The sequence below is a fragment of the Amphiura filiformis genome, unplaced genomic scaffold (genome assembly GCF_039555335.1).
Source record: "Amphiura filiformis unplaced genomic scaffold, Afil_fr2py scaffold_34, whole genome shotgun sequence".
NCBI classification, from domain to species: Eukaryota; Metazoa; Echinodermata; class Ophiuroidea; order Amphilepidida; family Amphiuridae; genus Amphiura; species Amphiura filiformis.
In genome coordinates this window covers 899,640-917,426 of record NW_027305498.1, presented here as the reverse complement: position 1 = coordinate 917,426, position 17,787 = coordinate 899,640, and the positions used below count along the sequence as shown (strand labels likewise).

Below are 17,787 nucleotides of genomic sequence, written 5' to 3'. Positions count from 1 at the left end.
AAAATTGATTTTTGCATGCCCAGGTCAAGTGACGACTTTCACGTTAAAACAAAAGCTCTAAATCACACACAAACAAAACAAAACTTGGCTGACATCTCTTTTTTTTTTCTAGTCGAAAAAAAAATTGCACCAACCTAACAAATACGCTGCAAGTCTATCTAAAATCCCTAGGCTAAAATCATAAATGTTCTGTTCTGAATTTGGTCATTCTTGAGCGATTTTGAAGTACCTAAACGAAAGTTCAACCCTGCACCCATGAAAAATTGCATGAATCATGCAACTTACAATTGCTGATTTATAAACCATTTTTTAAGTCTAAATATTTACCATTATATAAGCTTACACTACTTTGTGGCACCGGTCACAGACGGTGAAAGATGGGGCAACGTGTGTCTAGTAGTTGACGCGATAAAGCTGTTAGATTATCCACATCAGCGCTCGAAATAAGGCGCGTCCTTGCGTCAAATACCCGTGATAGTAGGTGCGGACCCGCATATTTACTACGGTACGGGTCCGCGAGACCCGTAAAAATTGAATCAAGCAAAGAGCAGAAATCCTAGATTTGTTGTTTCACTGGAAAATCTGGTTCACATAATACGTCGAGCTCCCTGCACTTTCATTTTAGTTTTAGTTTTCAACCCGGGTTTTCAATATTCTACAATCTATACCGTGATCGCCGTAGCAAATTCTCTCTCTTGATTATTTCGAAGGCAAAGGTCCGGGGTCGGACCCTTGAAAATTGATGAGGACCCTTGAAATTTCAACGGCAAGGGTCCGGAGGACGCTTGGATTTTTATTCTTATTTCGAGGCCTGATCCACATCATTGCGACAACGTATCCCCATTACTAACCGGGTAAATCCAAGCATTTAGAGATCTGATCATGTGTAGACAGACTGCAATAAAATTGAGATTCATCTTTAAAGGGCAGGTCTATTGCAAAAAACAACATCATATCATTGGCAAGCTAATAGTATGAGGACAATGAAAATGACTCCTTTTTTGAGAAAATAAGACGTTTAAAATTGATATTCCGCAAAAAACAACTTAAGCGATGAGTTCCTTCGAACGAGACAGAATTGGCCTAGAAAAACATTGACGTCATGAAATGACTGTGCCTGCTTTGCGAGAAGGGATTATAAACATTCTCAATGCACAGAACATATACTATTGTTGTTCACAGAAAAAAACTCTAAATTAAGTATTACAAATTTAATGGTTTTCAACATAATGGATAAAATCAGCCGCTTCTTTTTTTATATATTAGTAAATTGTGATATTACAATTCATATGTATAGCAATATCATGAGAAATATTAGGACTAAAAAATAAATAAATAATTTGAGCTTAGAATTTCATCGTGATATCAATCTGAGACTAGTATATAAACCGTGTTATGTCCACAAACTCATGTATCTGATTTCCCTGTGCTATAGTATTATAGTTTCAGTTGGATGAAATATTACAAAGCAAACGCATAGTAACAATAATGTGTGGGCTTTGTTTCCGAAATGAGAACAATAGTCTGCATATTGTTATCCAGCATTGTTATGGTAAATAATAGTACAACTCATTGTTGCTAATGTCAAACTTGTCACACAAGTAAATGAGAGCATGATATAGTGTCCGCTTCATTTACCTACGTCATAGCCCGCTGCCTTGAAAATTAATTTCGCTTCAAACGGGGGAAGAACACGTACGACCCCGAATTTTACCCACACAATTTCTATTTTTTCAGGAGAAATACGCATAAAAAATTGCAACGAGTGTCAACTTGTAATGTAATAATTATTCTCTTCGAATAGAGATAAACTTGTTTTTGCAATAGACCTAACCTTTAAGAAGCATTTTATTCATATGGTGCCATATCTTTCAAAACGATATTGAAAGACAGGTGAGTTCAGTGTGGAGTGCAAATTTGCGGCCTGTTGTTATTCGCTGTAGAAGTGACGTAAGGCTACCATAGCAATAGATGAAAACAATTTGGACTATATCGCCCTGCACTACAACGTTCACGCGGTACCTACACGCTGGCGAAGTGACGTAATAAATCGGATTAACTACCATAGCAATAGGCGAACACAATTTTAAATATATCGCGCTGCACTGCACGCAGGTTGCACTCATCACCTTTTCACAGGTCTTTACAGGTGCGAGTGATCAGCATGATATGGTTCAAAGCAGAGCTATCGCGGGCCGCGTGAACGTACCAGTGAAGCGCGGTATATTCAAAAATTGCTTTCACCTATTGCTATGGTAGTTAATCCGATTATTGCATCACTTCGCCAGCGTATGCATTGAAACATATTATGCTGATCACTCGCACCTGTACGATTAGTATCTTTGAAAGCGGTATAGAGGTTATCCGTGTTCTATAAGCTACATATCCTATTAGCGACTGCTATACCTTGTTTAGGACTTTCAAAAGAAATACCTGCATGTGCAACCATGACTGTTTCAAAGTAGCCCGCCAAAGTCATGCAGGTAACTCCGAGGTCGTGCACTGAATTGGTTTGAATGAGGAATACTACGGGAACCAGCGCCTTTTGTTAGAAGTCACGCATGAGTAAAGTGGATAACCTCTCTTTATATTCAATAGTATACTTTGCAGACATACACAGGTGGTGAGTGCAACCTGCTTGTAGTGCAGTGCGACATAGTTCACAATTATATTAATCTATTGCTATGGTAGTTAATCCGATTATGCCTCACTTCTACAGATAAATATATACACTCGTATACGTGTATTACGGGCAGATTATTCAAGGTCTGTCTTGATTGTAAATATCTGGTGATTGTTTCTTGATGAATGCAATTTAAGGGTATACCATGTATTGTTGGTCGAAGCAGCAGAAAAAAAGTAGTTCCCAGCATCTTGCGAATGGTAGTCAGCTTTAGCAAAAATTGCATTGCTCAATTCATAGCGAGCGTGTAGAGGAATTCAAATATCACAGATATAATTTTGTAGGTCCTGTGGTTCTTGAGTTATGTTGTAAACAAGAGGGCTGAAACAATAATACTTTTGTAAAACGTACATAACTCATTAACAACAATAAATTAAGCAAGTTTTCAAAGTATATGATTTTTAGAATGAACTTTTGCAAAACACCAAAGTGTTATTTTTCAATAATATATTGATTCAGATAATGAAAATCGATTTTTTTTTGCTGCTTCGACCAACAATACCTCGTATACCCTTAAGTATACATCTTTGTTATTTCCGCTATATAACATTATCAACGATCCATAAAACAATACTTCTTTGCTAAAGGAATAAAAACAATAGATACATTAATAGTATGTTACCTCGGGACCGGTAACTTAATAACTATGTCCCAGATTCCATGTTATTTCCTCTGACTAATGTAAACGAAATATTAAAAGGAATTAATATGCTTAGTGCTTGCATCTTAGGTTCTTTTCTTATACTCCATACATACCATATCGTTTCGTCTTACCTACAATACTTGCATGACCTGCTATCAAGCTATTAATAACTCAAAAAAAGTCTCCTGAATTCAGTTGTTCTTTAAGAACTTAGAAATAATAGATTTCAAAGCACCTACACAAAAGTTCCACATTGCACCCGTGACAAAATATATGAATCATTTCCATTTATCACGCAATCACAAACCATTTGAAATCTAAATATTTACCATTATCTGTGATCGTCGATGATTCATAAAACATCATGGGAGTCTAAACATTTTCCATTTATATCTAAGCAACATTACTTTGTGGCACCAGTTATAGACGGGGAAAGATGTGACAACGAGTGTCTAATTGACGCGATAAAGTTGATCGATTATGCACGTCATTTGCGATAGGATATCCCCATCACTGCTTGGATGACCAATCTTCCAGGTCCGTAGTTAGAATGTATACATCTATTTATGGGGGAGGGCTAAAAAGTGGACCTTTTGTGACTTTCTCCTTTCTTGGTTTTCAACGTTACACATAAAAATCTGGCCTTTTTATTCGGATTGGCAAGGGGAGGGACGAGGATGTGTCGCGCACCCTGGCTACAGCTTTGTCAACACCAATCATCTGTCTAGATGTTTAGCAGGCTATAAGCATTTCGATGTGAAATTTATAAGCTGATAGTGACATGGAAACATCATTGGCAGGTTCATATCCCAGCAAACACAAAAACGTTTTAAAAACGTTTTAAATACGTTATATTTTGGCTTTTGGTTTAGGTAAAAACGTTTTAATAACATTAAAATGTCGGGTTATATAAAGGTCATGATAACGTTTTAAAACGTTTTGTATGAAAACACACTACAGCAATATTTTGAAATGTTTTAAAAAAATGTTATTGTAAACTATTTTTGCAAACATTTTTGCCAAATATTGTGTCAATACTTAAATATCATTATGTTGAAATATTTGAACCCAGCAAACACAGAAATGTTCTTAATGTTTGTTTTTTTTGTTTTTTTCAAAACCTTTTAATAACATTTAAATGTCGGGTTACATAAAGGTCATGAAAACGTTTTTAAAACGTTATTGAACATATTTTGGGCAAAAATTTTTTGCAAAATATTTTTTCAACCCCAAAATAACATTCTCTTTAGAATGTTTTGTATCAAGTTTTCAAGAATGTTTTATACCATTTTTATAACCCGACATTTAGACGCTTTCTGTAAAACATTTTTGTTTGCTGAGCAGTAGATTATCAAAAAATGTTTTTTAAGGTTATGAAAACGTTTTATACTATTAAAATACCCTTTATATAACCCGACATTTAAACGTTTTCTGACAACCTTTTATAACCTTTTGCGAATGATGTCGAAAACGTTTTGTGTTTGCTGGGATTATAGTTATACATAACTTTGTGTCAAAGGAGATGACATTATTTTATCAACATCTGCTTTAAAACATCTCTAGAGGGTCATATTGTTACGAGCCGTAATGACTCAAAGCCTAAATCAACTTTTACCCAAATCCACACGAATGCACAACAATAATACACTGTTTGATTAAGTTAACAATATCTGAATCTTATAATCAAATGATAAGTATAATTTATCAATAATCATGTGAGAGATCATAAATACATACAATCAGTCAGAATCAATTATACTGTGTTAAATATCTCCATGGTGCTATTCACCTTTCACACAATAATTTTCAGGAAAAACAGATCCGCCTTGGATCCCCTGTTTCCACTTACATTGACAGAAGAATATTCCTTTTTGGAGGAGGTACGCACTTTGACTTTTACCCAACATGATGCCATATTCACTTTACAATCTTTAATATGGATATTCTAAATGGTGCAATACAGTGAACATTCTAGAGAACAGATGGTTCTCAACAATCCAAAATTAGATATGATTCAATTTGTTTTTGAGAGCGGATTCCCAAACATGTCATCTATCTCATGAAATAATTGTAAACAACGGTAAATAATTAAGTAAAATAACTCCGGGCACATCACACCCTCCTCCTTAAAAGAAGAAAGTTTGAAAGCCAGTAGTAAAGCCAGGCCGCAAATTTAAAACATGGACTCTTATCTTATTACACTTACCTGGACACATTCCGTGGACATCTCGGCATTCTTCCCAAATATTTCAAATCGATACCATCCTCGTTCTAGCGTTTTATCACACAAGATTCCTGTTAATTTACTAGCTGTATATTCAACACTACGGAAGGCATTATCTAACACTCGATAACCGTCTGACTGGCATTCTGAAAAGTAAAAACAAAGCAGAAAGGTCCATAAAGTATCACTGTATGAAATTTGTATGACAGCGTGGTACATACTTAGGCATACATGGCTCATCCTTTACTATTAAGGATGTGATTTAGTTATGACTTTTCAAGAAAATAGATGCAAACAGCACGGACTTTTTGACCAGTTATGATTGCTGGAAATCCAGACATTCAACATGTTCAAGGTGTCTAAATACGAAAAAAATCAAGCAAAACAGAGTTTTTTGATGAAATGGCAGATTCTATTTTTAAACCTGGCGCTGCTTAAACAACCGGAGTTGATTTTTAAAAAGAGCATAAAATATCTTTAAAAAGAGCATAACAAGCTGTTTAAACTTGAGTTGGTTCAAATTTGTTAACAGTTGCTGAAAATAGTTTGTCAGTGCAAGAGTATGTCTTTCTTCACGCTTATTGCTCATCGGGTGTTCATAAAAGTGGTAAATCAACAAAATATAGGGCCTATATGAAATAAACATCAACATATAAAGCGATATATAATACATATAGTCAAAAACTATAAGTAAATGTCAGGTTGGCTTGGTTAAGAGTTTACTTTGAATTAATTTATAATAATAAACTTTTTCTGAAACTGTGATAGCCAGAACCTCAATCCGGGCAAGAAATTATGTTCAGGACCCCCTAAGCTCCTCAATTATATTCTGTTTTCTTTAAAAGAGAAATCCTTTTATTTCATTCCTTGTCGTATACCCAAGGTATTCCTATCACACATGACATCAACATAAAATAACATGAGCCAGTTTATCTCCTCAACACGAGTCGGAACTGTTCACTTAACTTTAATACCGCCTGGAATTAGCAATAGGTCTTGCTTGGCCAGAGGGTATGATAATTAGGTCAAATAGTAAGCGAGTTCACTATGAGTTGTTTTTGGTTAATAAGTATTATGCTTACCGTTTGCTTTACTTTTAAATATGTTAAAGTTCAGTTACTGATAACTAAATATAACTAGAAAGTTTCAACTGTTTTACATTTAAATTGTGTTTGTCCAAGATCGAGATTATATTTATGAAATTTTGGTGGGGAATACAAGTTCAGGAGTCTGGACGAACCTTTTTTTCTCACAATAATCATGATATCCCTAGTCAATCAAGAATCAAGATATTATGTTATCTTTTTGTGTTCCTGTGCATGTTTGGCCAACTTATGTTTCGTCAGTGCACATTATTCGTCCACGCCAATCCACTGTATATACATGATAGTGCATGCAGAATGTTTGTCATGAACACACAGTACAGTGGACTGGCGTGGACGAATATGTGCACGGGCGAAAGATAAGTTGGCAAACTAGCAGAGGACCACAAAAAGATAACAAAATATCTTGATTCACTGTAGGCATAATACTCTTATCAGGACCCAGTTCGCCAGCCAAAGCCTATTTTCTCCACCAAATTACGGGTCTACTATTGAGTTATTATAGGCCTGGCCCATTTAGTGATAGTGACTATGTATTTTTTGTAAGTTAAGTGTGTTTGAGATTCTGTGTGAATCATTCAATATTATCAGTATTTTGTCGATGTCAGACACTGTTCCTTTATGGTGCTCATCGTAGGTGTACAGACAGCCATATGTTACTCTGATCGGGACAGGCTGCGAGATCTTTTTCATTCACTGCATCTGCCGCAGTAATATTATAGAGAGAGAGGGGATACTACGTTTTTGATCATTTGCCTCCACCGGGAATTTAACAGGGGACCTCTTGCACCAGAGTCAGAGACCTGAAACACTGGGCTACGACTTTTGTTTGAGAAACAGGTACTCCCCCCTTATGCAATTCAACGAACTAGCAATAACGTAAAAAAACATGACCAGTCCCTTCTTGTCCGGATATCATATATTTAGACCATACGTTCACTCAGCACCCGCCATATATTAACCATTGAATGTTCACGGTACATTTCTTGGACATGGTCCCTAAGCTAACCTTCCGTTAAACCGTGGTTGCCTTGGATATATGCCGAGATAATTTTTAAGAAATGAGACTTCTGTCATTTAGGTTCAACCCTAAACTGTGTAAGAAATATCATTTCGCAGGATGGGCGTGTTATGCGTACACCATCGTTTTGGCCTAAAACGTATTTGTCGAAATTATTTCGTAAGACTTGAAAACAATACAGGGTGTCCCAGAAAAAATTACCGAGCGAATAAAATTGAACGTAAGTTGAAAAATAGACATCAGAATCAAAAAATTCAAAATGCAGCGCATAGCTTATTTTATTGTGCACCACATACGAAAATTGTATGTGATTCGGTTGACTGGTAGCGAAGAAATTAACGATTACATAAGGCGTGCATCAATTCAGTTCATTCCAAGTTTGATCAACAGGCACTTATTTCATACTCGCTCACCGCTGCCTAAAGTTTGTGTATATCATTAAATTTAGTCCACATTATCTATTTTATAATCGGACGGTGTTATGTCATTCATGCTTTCACTGAAGATGAATAACAGTTTGTCCGAGAAAACTTTCATTTCTGCAATTAGAAGCTTTCCAACTTCAATTCTTTATGTTGTGCAAATATGTTATATATTAACTTTCCAAAGAACATTTGAGCCAGGAATAACAATGATCAAGTGCTTACAGCTTTACGTGTGATTTTTGATACCATGCAACATTAATGTTGAAGTTTTAAAAGATTTAAACTTTGCATTCCATTTTCTTGGAAATGTTCCAAAAACATTAATGTGTGTGAGAAATTTTTTAAGCCAGCTGGAATTCTTTATGCAATAATTCTTTATGTAGCATTTATCGTGTTTATATCAATATTAACGAAACAATATATTTACAAGTACAGAGCATCATCTTACATGCAAGCTTTCATTTTCAATATCGTGCAGGTTTTCAAATTTGAACAAAATCTAATTAAATGTTTTGCAAGAAACAGATTGTTTAAAAAACAAAAAGGGTTTCACAGAACAAAATATGAAGCCCATTGACAGTTAACCACAGTGCGCATTATGTTGAATCGGATGTTGGATGATCTTTCTTTCAAACTTGGAATGAAGTGAATTGACGCATGTGTTATGTAATCGCTCATTTCTTCGCGATCAGTCAACCGATTCCAGTAAAATTGACGTATAGGATGCAGAATAAGATGGGCTACACGCTGATGTCTAGATTTTTGGATTCTGATGTCTATTTCTGGACTTACGTCCAAATTCATTCGCCCGGTAATTTTTTCTGGGACACCCTGTATATTCAAATATAACATATTATACTACTTATATTTTAAGGGGCAGGCTTATCAATGGGCCAGATAGGCAGAGTCGTTGCCCAAGATCCAGTGGGTCCCAAATTGGGGAAGATGAATCAAATAAATGTCTATAACATACTTGTGATGCGATCAAGCAAAATCAGTCGGAACTCGGAAATATTGATTTCGAGATAATAGCCAAACAAACAAATATTTCCTTTTGTTTCTTCTTGGTGTGGAAACTCTTTAATTGCTCATATCTTTGGAACTGATTGTTCAATTTAAATGGGATTTTCTGCAAAATGCAGCTTTGTAAATGCTTTTTTCAATGCTATAAGAAACTGAAAATGTAAAATTTCCGAGTTCCGACTGATTTTGCTTGATCGGAGGTAAGTGGGAAAATATATTTAGTGAAGCACTGGTTTGGAATGACAAATAGCTAGTTTGTTACATTATGGATGGGGTGGGTTGGTGTGTATAGGCTGAATCCACCAGTCTTTCAACTGCTACGCATGGTCATCGGGTTGTGCTGACAGGTGAGAAACGGCCATTTTGTTCCGCCATAGTAGTTTCGAGAGGGGTCGAAGGACTCAGACTATGTTGGTGTGTAAGACCATGGAAGTAAGAGTATGGATCCGGGTAGATTGGGGTGCACATTTTAGCCTGGTCAGGGCCCTGAAAAAGGAACGGCCGACCCTGATCATTAAAATGTGTTTCAGAAAATTCCGACTTTTTTCAGAGCACATTTTTTGTTTTTATAAAGCATAGGCTATATTCTTTCTTTTTTTTGGGGGGTGTATTTATAGATAACGCGGACATGATAAAACGGTAACTGTTTGTTTTCCTGTTTTCTTTCAAATTAGTTTATCGGTGTTTGTTTCCTTTTTATTATACTCGACTCTTGTTTGTTTCTTATACCATTATGATATGATTTTAAATTCAAAATCCCGTAAAAAGTTAACAGAATCTTATAATGAAGAATAGAGGTGGTGTAAATAATAAATTTAAAAGAACACAGTTCGACATTATTTCATGCTTGTTGATATTAATACATCATTCATGGCGAAAGTAAACTTGAAGGATTATATTTTGGCCATATTTATGGTTGAATTAGCTAATGCATGTAATGCGTCATATTTCATGCATAGTTATTTTTGATTAATGATAAAATAATGAGTAATACTTAATATCAAATGTGTTAAGGTATATGGAAGGACCCAGCTAGCGGACATAAAAAGGTGTTGTAAAAACGTTTTGAACGTAATAATCTAAACGTTTCGGTTATTTTCCAAACATTTTTATAACATTTAAATGTCGAGTTATATATATATGCCCCTACTGCCCATCTAGCGCCACATTTAAAGAAAGTAAACATACTTATGAGACAAAATTTCATCGATATAGCTCCTTCACTTCTGGGTGATGTCAAAAACTTTTGGATACCCCTCGAGGCGGTATCCAAAAGATTTTAAAATCACCCAGAAGTGACGTATAATTAAAATGGCGAGTTATATATAAAGGTCATGAAAACGTTTTTAAAACACTATGTATGCATATATAAAATACTACCTAACATTTAAAAAAATTGCCAACATGTTATTTTTTGGCAAACATTTTTGCAAATATTTTGCCAACACTTGATTAACTTAATGTTAGAATGTTTTAAAGCAAGATTAAAAAGAAAGATTTAAAGCAAGTTTAACAAAAATTATATTAAAACGTTATAAACCCTTTGTACAGAACCCGACATTTAAACGATTACTATAATTTATAAAACGTTTTGTATTTGCGAATACTTCAAAGTTTGATATGATATGAGTTTTGATGGGGCTGTACCCCATGTAATCTGCAAGTTATAGAGTCAGTATCCTTTTTCAGAGGGGGGGGCTGCTACTTTCAAGGAGAGAAAACTTCAACGAAAATAGTTGAAATGGGCTATTATAAACATACAAGAGGGCCTCAATAATAATATTATCTTGTTAAATATCAGAGCGGCCAGCGAGGAGGGGAGGGGGGGGGGGCTTCTTACCAGGGGGGCTTCTTATCGAATTATCCCATTACCGTCTGGCTACGCCACTGTATGTAGTCCGATATTGTTTTGGGAAAGCTGGAAATTGCGCATGGTTATAAAGTCTACGTCCCTCGCGATTTTACTGGTCAAAAATACCCCCAAAACTCGATCTAGCAGGAACCCTAATTTCAACTTTATACCCTTCCCCGTGAATATACTGACCAATCCCTGTAAATCGGACATAATCAATCAATGAGGCTATATGCCGTGATAAAGGTTGCAGCACTTTTTCCGGTTTCACCTCATTTAAGGTCACCGTAACGCCAAATCACGAGCATTACGGTGTACGACATGTGCCACTTTTTCCAAAAATTGTTTTATTTTTTCCAAAATTGTTTTATTTTTTCCAACAGACGTTTCACTTTTTCCAACAAACGTTTTACTTTTTCAAACAGACGTTTTACTTTTTCCAACAGACGTTTTACTTTTTCCAACAGCTTTTACTTTTGCCACAAATTTCCACATTTTTGCCAAAAAATACCACTTACTTTTACCACAAATTTCCACACTTTTGCCAAAAAATCTCACTTACCTTTGCCATAAATTTCCACATTTTTGCCAAAAAATTCCACTTACTTTTGCCACAAATTTCCACACTTTTGCCAAAAAATCTCACTTACTTTTGCCACAAATTTCCACATTTTTGCCAAAAGATTCCACTTACTTTTGCCACAAATTTCCACACTTTTGCCAAAAAATCCCACTTACTTTTGCCACAAATTTCCACATTTTTGCCAAAAAATTCCACTTACTTTTGCCACAAAGTTCCATACTTTTTCCCACTTACTTTTGCCACATATTTTCATAAAAAATCCCACTTACTTTTGCCACAAATGTCCACACTTTTGCCAAAAAATCCCACTTACTTTTGCCACAAATTTCCACACTTTTGCCAAAAAATCCCACGTACTTTTGCCACAAATTTCCATACTTTTGCCAAAAAATCCCACTTACTTTTGCCACAAATTTCCACATTTTTGCCAAAAAATTCCATTTACTTTTGCCACAAATTTCCACACTTTTGCCAAAAAATCCCATTTACTTTTGCCACAAATTTCCACATTTTTGCCAAAAAATTCCACTTACTTTTGCCACAAATTTCCATACTTTTGCCAAAAAATCCCACTTGCTTTTGCCACAAATTTCCATACTTTTGCCAAAAAATCCCACTTACTTTTGCCACAAATTTTCACATTTTTGCCAAAAAATTCCACTTACTTTTGCCACAAATTTCCACATTTTTGCCAAAAAATTCCACTTACTTTTGCCACAAATTTCCACACTTTTGCCAAAAAATCCCACTTACTTTTGCCACAAATTTCCATAATTTTGCCAAAAAATCCCACTTACTTTTGCCACAAATTTTCATAATTTTGCCAAAAAATCCCAATTACTTTTGCCACAAATTTCCATACTTTTCCCAAAAAATTGCACTTACTTTTGCCAAAAAATCGACTTACTTTTGCCACAAATTTCTATACCAGATAAAAATCAAATCCGGGGTCAAGGTCTCACCGCATGGCGTCAAGGTTTTGATCTCATCCATTATCATTCCATGACACACTAGTATACAGACCCCATGCCATGAAGCCCATGCCTTCTCTATGTACAATATATGTAGCACAAGGGCGCACACCGCCAAATCATGTGGGTCCAAGAAGATTTAAGCAAAACATCTTATGATAAAATATTCATGTGATTCGGCTGGTTTAAAGTACTAGTTCAAAATTTAATAAATTGAATATTGAAAACTAATATTTTTAACATTAATTTTGTCTTTTCAATGAAAAAAAAAACGGGTTTGAAATAAAATTTGTTCTATTTTTTCTAGGACTTTAATAGTATATAAATACAACTATGTAGCATAATTCATAACATGTAGGCACCGGATTGCTATTCCAAGTACTTTGATAATACAGATAATAATGTACTAATGGGTCGAGGCGATTGCATTGAAAAATCTAATAAATTATTCATAATAGTTACGTACCGTAATCAATCGATAGTGCGGACACTTTTCACTTGCAAACCACCAAAATTCGTGATCTTTTAGCGTTGGTAAAAGAAACCACGTGAATAGAGTGCCCTCAAGGATATGTACTCTGTGGCACTCCCGGGTGCGAACTTTTTTTCCGTAGTTAACATTTGAATAGGGGCCAGTTTAAAAAGACCTATATACATGGGGGTGGGGTTGGTTAAAAAGTATGCGTGTATAAAAAAGGGGTCAAAAATTGTCGAGTCCATAAAGATGGGGGGGTCTAAAAGTTTAACATACAGACAGAAGGGGGGGTTTCAAAAAAGTTTTGACATACCGAAATCAACATTTTCCAGCCCCCACCAAATGTAATTATGAACGTTCCCTTTCAGTATGAAAGCAAGAATAATTTAATTGTTTTACTGATTAGCATGTTTAATAACCCTTAGTTACGTAAATAGGGCCGTCGCTAGATCATTTACTCAGGGAGAGGGTGTCGAGAAATAGGTTTTGCTGGTATATGGCCGGATTAACTTTTGCTGGCGCAACATGATTGCCACCCCTGGCTCTTCGGGATAGAAGACACCCCTCCCCCACACTGTAACTCTTTCAATGCTAAAATTCAAAGGCGGATGTACCGGAGTCACCGAGCCAGGGGGTAGAATTTCACAAGTGCTACAAAAAGAACATTACCAAGAGAAATGGCCGCGAAGTGTGAAAAATTGCAATTTCAATGTAGAACTAGCCCTAGTTCCTCTGGTGGGATTGAGGCGCGTAGTGCCGAGCAGCGAGGCGCGTGGCGCCGATAGGACTGGTGGATTTTGTTATGTCAGAGAGGGGTTGTCATGGTCCCATACAGGCACTAAACAAGTGCTATTTCAATGCTAAAATGAACACAATCGTGGGTAGTAAAATTATAACTAGTCCTTTTACAACTTTTGGTTAAGTCCTAGTATTTTGATCCAGCTTATGAGTTTATGCTTATTCCAGGCATCAGAGGAGTTGCCCTTGCACTCATTTTAACGCTAAATGTTCCTAAATGGGCTTAATTTTGGGTTTAAAATAGACCAAAAGAAAGATGCAAATCGTAAATTTTGTCACATTTTTGCCGACTGAGTAGGGAGGGACTGACTTGCAGGGCCGTTCCTAGGGATATTGCCGCCCTAGGCAAAGCCTCTCCCTGCCGCCCCACCAAAGCATACAAAAAAAAAAATTTGTATACTCCCCACGACCGATTTCTCAGTGGCGTAGATTTCTCTTTGACATTGGAGGGATAAAGTATAGTGAACAGCACCTTTTGGCGACAATCCCTGCGACATAATAAGTTTGTGGTACAAATTCGCGCGTAGCGCGTGAAACATTTTGCCATATTTTAAGCTGTTGAAATGTGGTGCAAAAATGGATTAAATTCGCCCGAAGCGCGATAAAAATTGCACTTTTGGGACTAAAATGCCATATGAGATTAATTTGTCAGAAACCCACTTACAGGCGTCAACATTGGGGGAGGGAGGATGATTGCATTGACCATTGGCAACGTAAATTTTTTTTTGTGGGTATGTTCCCCGGAAGTAAAATGGGGTCTTTTGAGCTGCGAACTTTCTTGGCTTTTTTGTTGAAAATCGCCTGAAAAAACCCAGAAATATGAGGAATAAGAAATTTTGGTCTTTTAGAGCTGAAATTATCAAAATCAAGGGTCTTTTGGCAAAATCCATAAAGGGGGGTCTTTCCGGGGGAACATGCCCGTATGGTCATTTGTGTTGAGTGCCCCGGGCAAAGCCCCTCCACCAGGAGTACGTTTTGTACCAGTGGTGAGATCCCAACCCACATACCTGGAAGATATGTGACACCATCAGAAAGATCAAGAACTGGCCAGCCTGGATGTGGTTTTGATGTTCACATCGGTCCCACAAGATCAAGCTTTTCCAATTACAATGGAGACACTCGCAAATTTGGACCTTTTGGATTATGACCCAATCATTCCAGATATGAAATACATGGCAGGACTCTACGCCTACTATACAGTTTTGAATTCAATGACGAATGCGTCCTACAAATCTCAGGGGTAAAAAAAGAAAGAAAAAAAAAGCGCAGTGATTTATAGTGCGCTACGCACAGGCACAACGCCTAGCCGTTGATCCACAAGCCTCAGCACACTTTACAGGTTGTCGCTGACCACTATGGCCCCACATCATTCCATAAACCATTAAACAACAATTCAGGGACTTTGCTGCTTCAAGAGCGCACACCCTAGACATTCCACAAATAACCATCGCAACCAGGATCAGCTCCCCGAGTTTCGTACGGGTTACAACGAGACAGATTAGCAGTGAGTTCCTTGTCCAAGGGAATTTCGAGCTAACTCAATTTTTCCACGAGAGCATACTAGGCACCACCATGGTTCGAACTCGCAACCTCTCGCACCATAGTCGAACGCCTTATCGATTGAGCTAACTTGACTGCTTACCGGGTACATGCTACCTGATGTACTCAGGGTACATCAGGTAGCATTTGCAACCTTGTGGTCCATGAACTGGAAAACAAGATTTTACAATGGATGACACGTTAGTCTTCTGGACGGGGAGTTTCCTCGTAGAAGGTGCGGGATTGGCTCTTTAGCGCGTTAGCGCCGAGATTTAGCACCAACGCTAATGCGGTTTTAGCGCTAATTAACACATATTCGGTAATTGGCAATATTGGTGCTAATTAATGCTATTAGCGCTAAATAGCGCCATGTAGCATTTTAACGCTAATTCAAGTAACGCTAATTAGCGTCATGTAGCGTTTTAGTGCTAATAACGCTAATTATAATGCACCTTAGCGCTAATTAGTGTCATGTAGCGTTTTAGCGCTAATTACGCTAATTATAGCGCAATTAGCGGTACCTAGTAATCTGATGCTAATCATGCGCTTTAGCATTTTAGTGCTAATAACGCTAATTCAACTAGCGCTAATTATAGCGCAATTAGCGGTACCTAGTACTCTGATGCCAGGTCTGATGCTAATCATGCGGTTTAACGTTTTAGCGCTAATTTCGCTAATTATAGCACAATTAGCGGTAAATAGATTAAATAAAATAAAAATAAATTTCGGTATTTATATAGCGCCTTACCACAGATCACGCAGTGTTCAAAGCGCTGTAATTTCGCTGCCATGGTGAATCATCACAATCAGATCGCATCAACTATAGGCATTGTGCAGCCAGAATAGCGCAAACCTATCCGCACTTAGATTGTAACATCCACCATTTATCTGTGCAGCTCTCCAAATTCCATTGGGTGAAGGAAGTGTTTGATAACGAAACAACTAATCACCGATTTTTTGAAAGCAGGAGGAAACTGGAGATCCCGGAGAAAACCTGCGAGAGCGAGCATGAAATCGGGATAAACCAAGTGCACATGAGTCCTTGGGCCGCGCCCGGGCTTGAACCCGGGACCTCAGTGGTGCAAAGCGAGGGAACTACCGCTGCGCTAACTCGCCCTCCGACGCTAATTTGCCCCATTAGTAGCATTTTAGCGCTAATGACGCTAGCATTTTAGTGCTAACAGGCTACGGTTTGAGTGCTAATAATGCAATTAGCGCTAATTAGCGCGATATAGCGTTTTATCGCTAATAACACTAATTTAATTGTGGTACCTAGCTAGCACGCTGTCGCTAATTTGATAAATTGAAGATGTCCCAGTGAGAGGGGCGCAATTAGCGCTATTTAGCGTGATCTAGCGTTTTAGAACTAATAACGTTAAGTAGCGTTACCCAGCACTCTGACGCTACTTTGCGCTATTAGCGCTAACGATAACGCTAAAGTCCACCAGCGCTACACCATTGCTTTCGAAAACCGCGTTGTTTAAAACCAAGAAAATGTATGGAAGAATGATACGTAATCACGCTAATTAGCGACATGTAGCGCTTTAGTGCTGATTACCCTAATTTTCGCTATTAGGCGCTACCCAGCACTCTGTCGCTAAATTAACATATTGGAGATGTCCCCAATTAGCGCTACACCATTGCTTTCAGGAACCGCGTTGTTTTAAACCAAGATAATTTATGGAAGAATGATACGTACAAGGATGTTTATAAAGAAAAACAAAGTCCGAAAACCGCCCCAATAACTATTTCTCTTAAATCCATTACCACTTCCCTATTGTTTTCGAGACTTGCCTTGTATTATACCAAGAACATTTTTGAAGTAAGATGTCCCAATCAGCGCTATATACAGCATTGTTTTTTGTCGCTATAGTTTCAGGGGGGGACAAAAGTGGCAAATTTTGCGCAAATTTGCAGCAAAAAGTGGAAATTTACGTGATTTGGGTTTTTTTGCCTCAAAAGCGGGGGTGGGGGCTAACTGGGGGGACCAGAAAATTTTTTTTTTGGGGGAATTCTCCCTTGCACCCCGTAGCGCCGCCTCTGGCGCTAATCACGCAAATTAGCGACATGTAGCGTTTTTGTGCTAATAAAGTTAATTATACTGCAATAAGCGCTAATTAGCGTAATAGCGCAATTAGCGTCATGTAGCGTTTTAGTGCTAATAAAACTAATTATAGCGCAATTATGGAAGAATGATACGTTTGAGGATGTTTATAAAGACAAAGTAAGTCCGATTACTATAATGAAGATGTCCCCAACTAGCGCTACACACCATTACTTTCGGGAACCGCGTTGTTTTAAACCAAGAAAATTTATGGAAGGATGACACGTACAAGGATGTTTATAAAGAAAAACAAAGTCCGAAAACCACGCTGATTAGCGTGCAATAACAAAGTCCGAAAACCGCCCCAATAACAATAACGTAATCCATTAATTAGCGCTACGCT

The 17,787-nt window shown here is 37.2% G+C and overlaps 1 protein-coding gene across 1 annotated transcript in view; it reads right to left on the bottom strand.

The window, feature by feature from the left end:
• LOC140143957 (von Willebrand factor D and EGF domain-containing protein-like) overlaps window positions 1–17,787 on the bottom strand; it is a 194,606-nt gene that overhangs the window by 83,671 nt on the left and 93,148 nt on the right. The window contains 1 exon segment of the mRNA XM_072165788.1: window positions 5,533–5,696. Within this exon segment, the coding sequence (XP_072021889.1) occupies window positions 5,533–5,696 (164 nt within the window).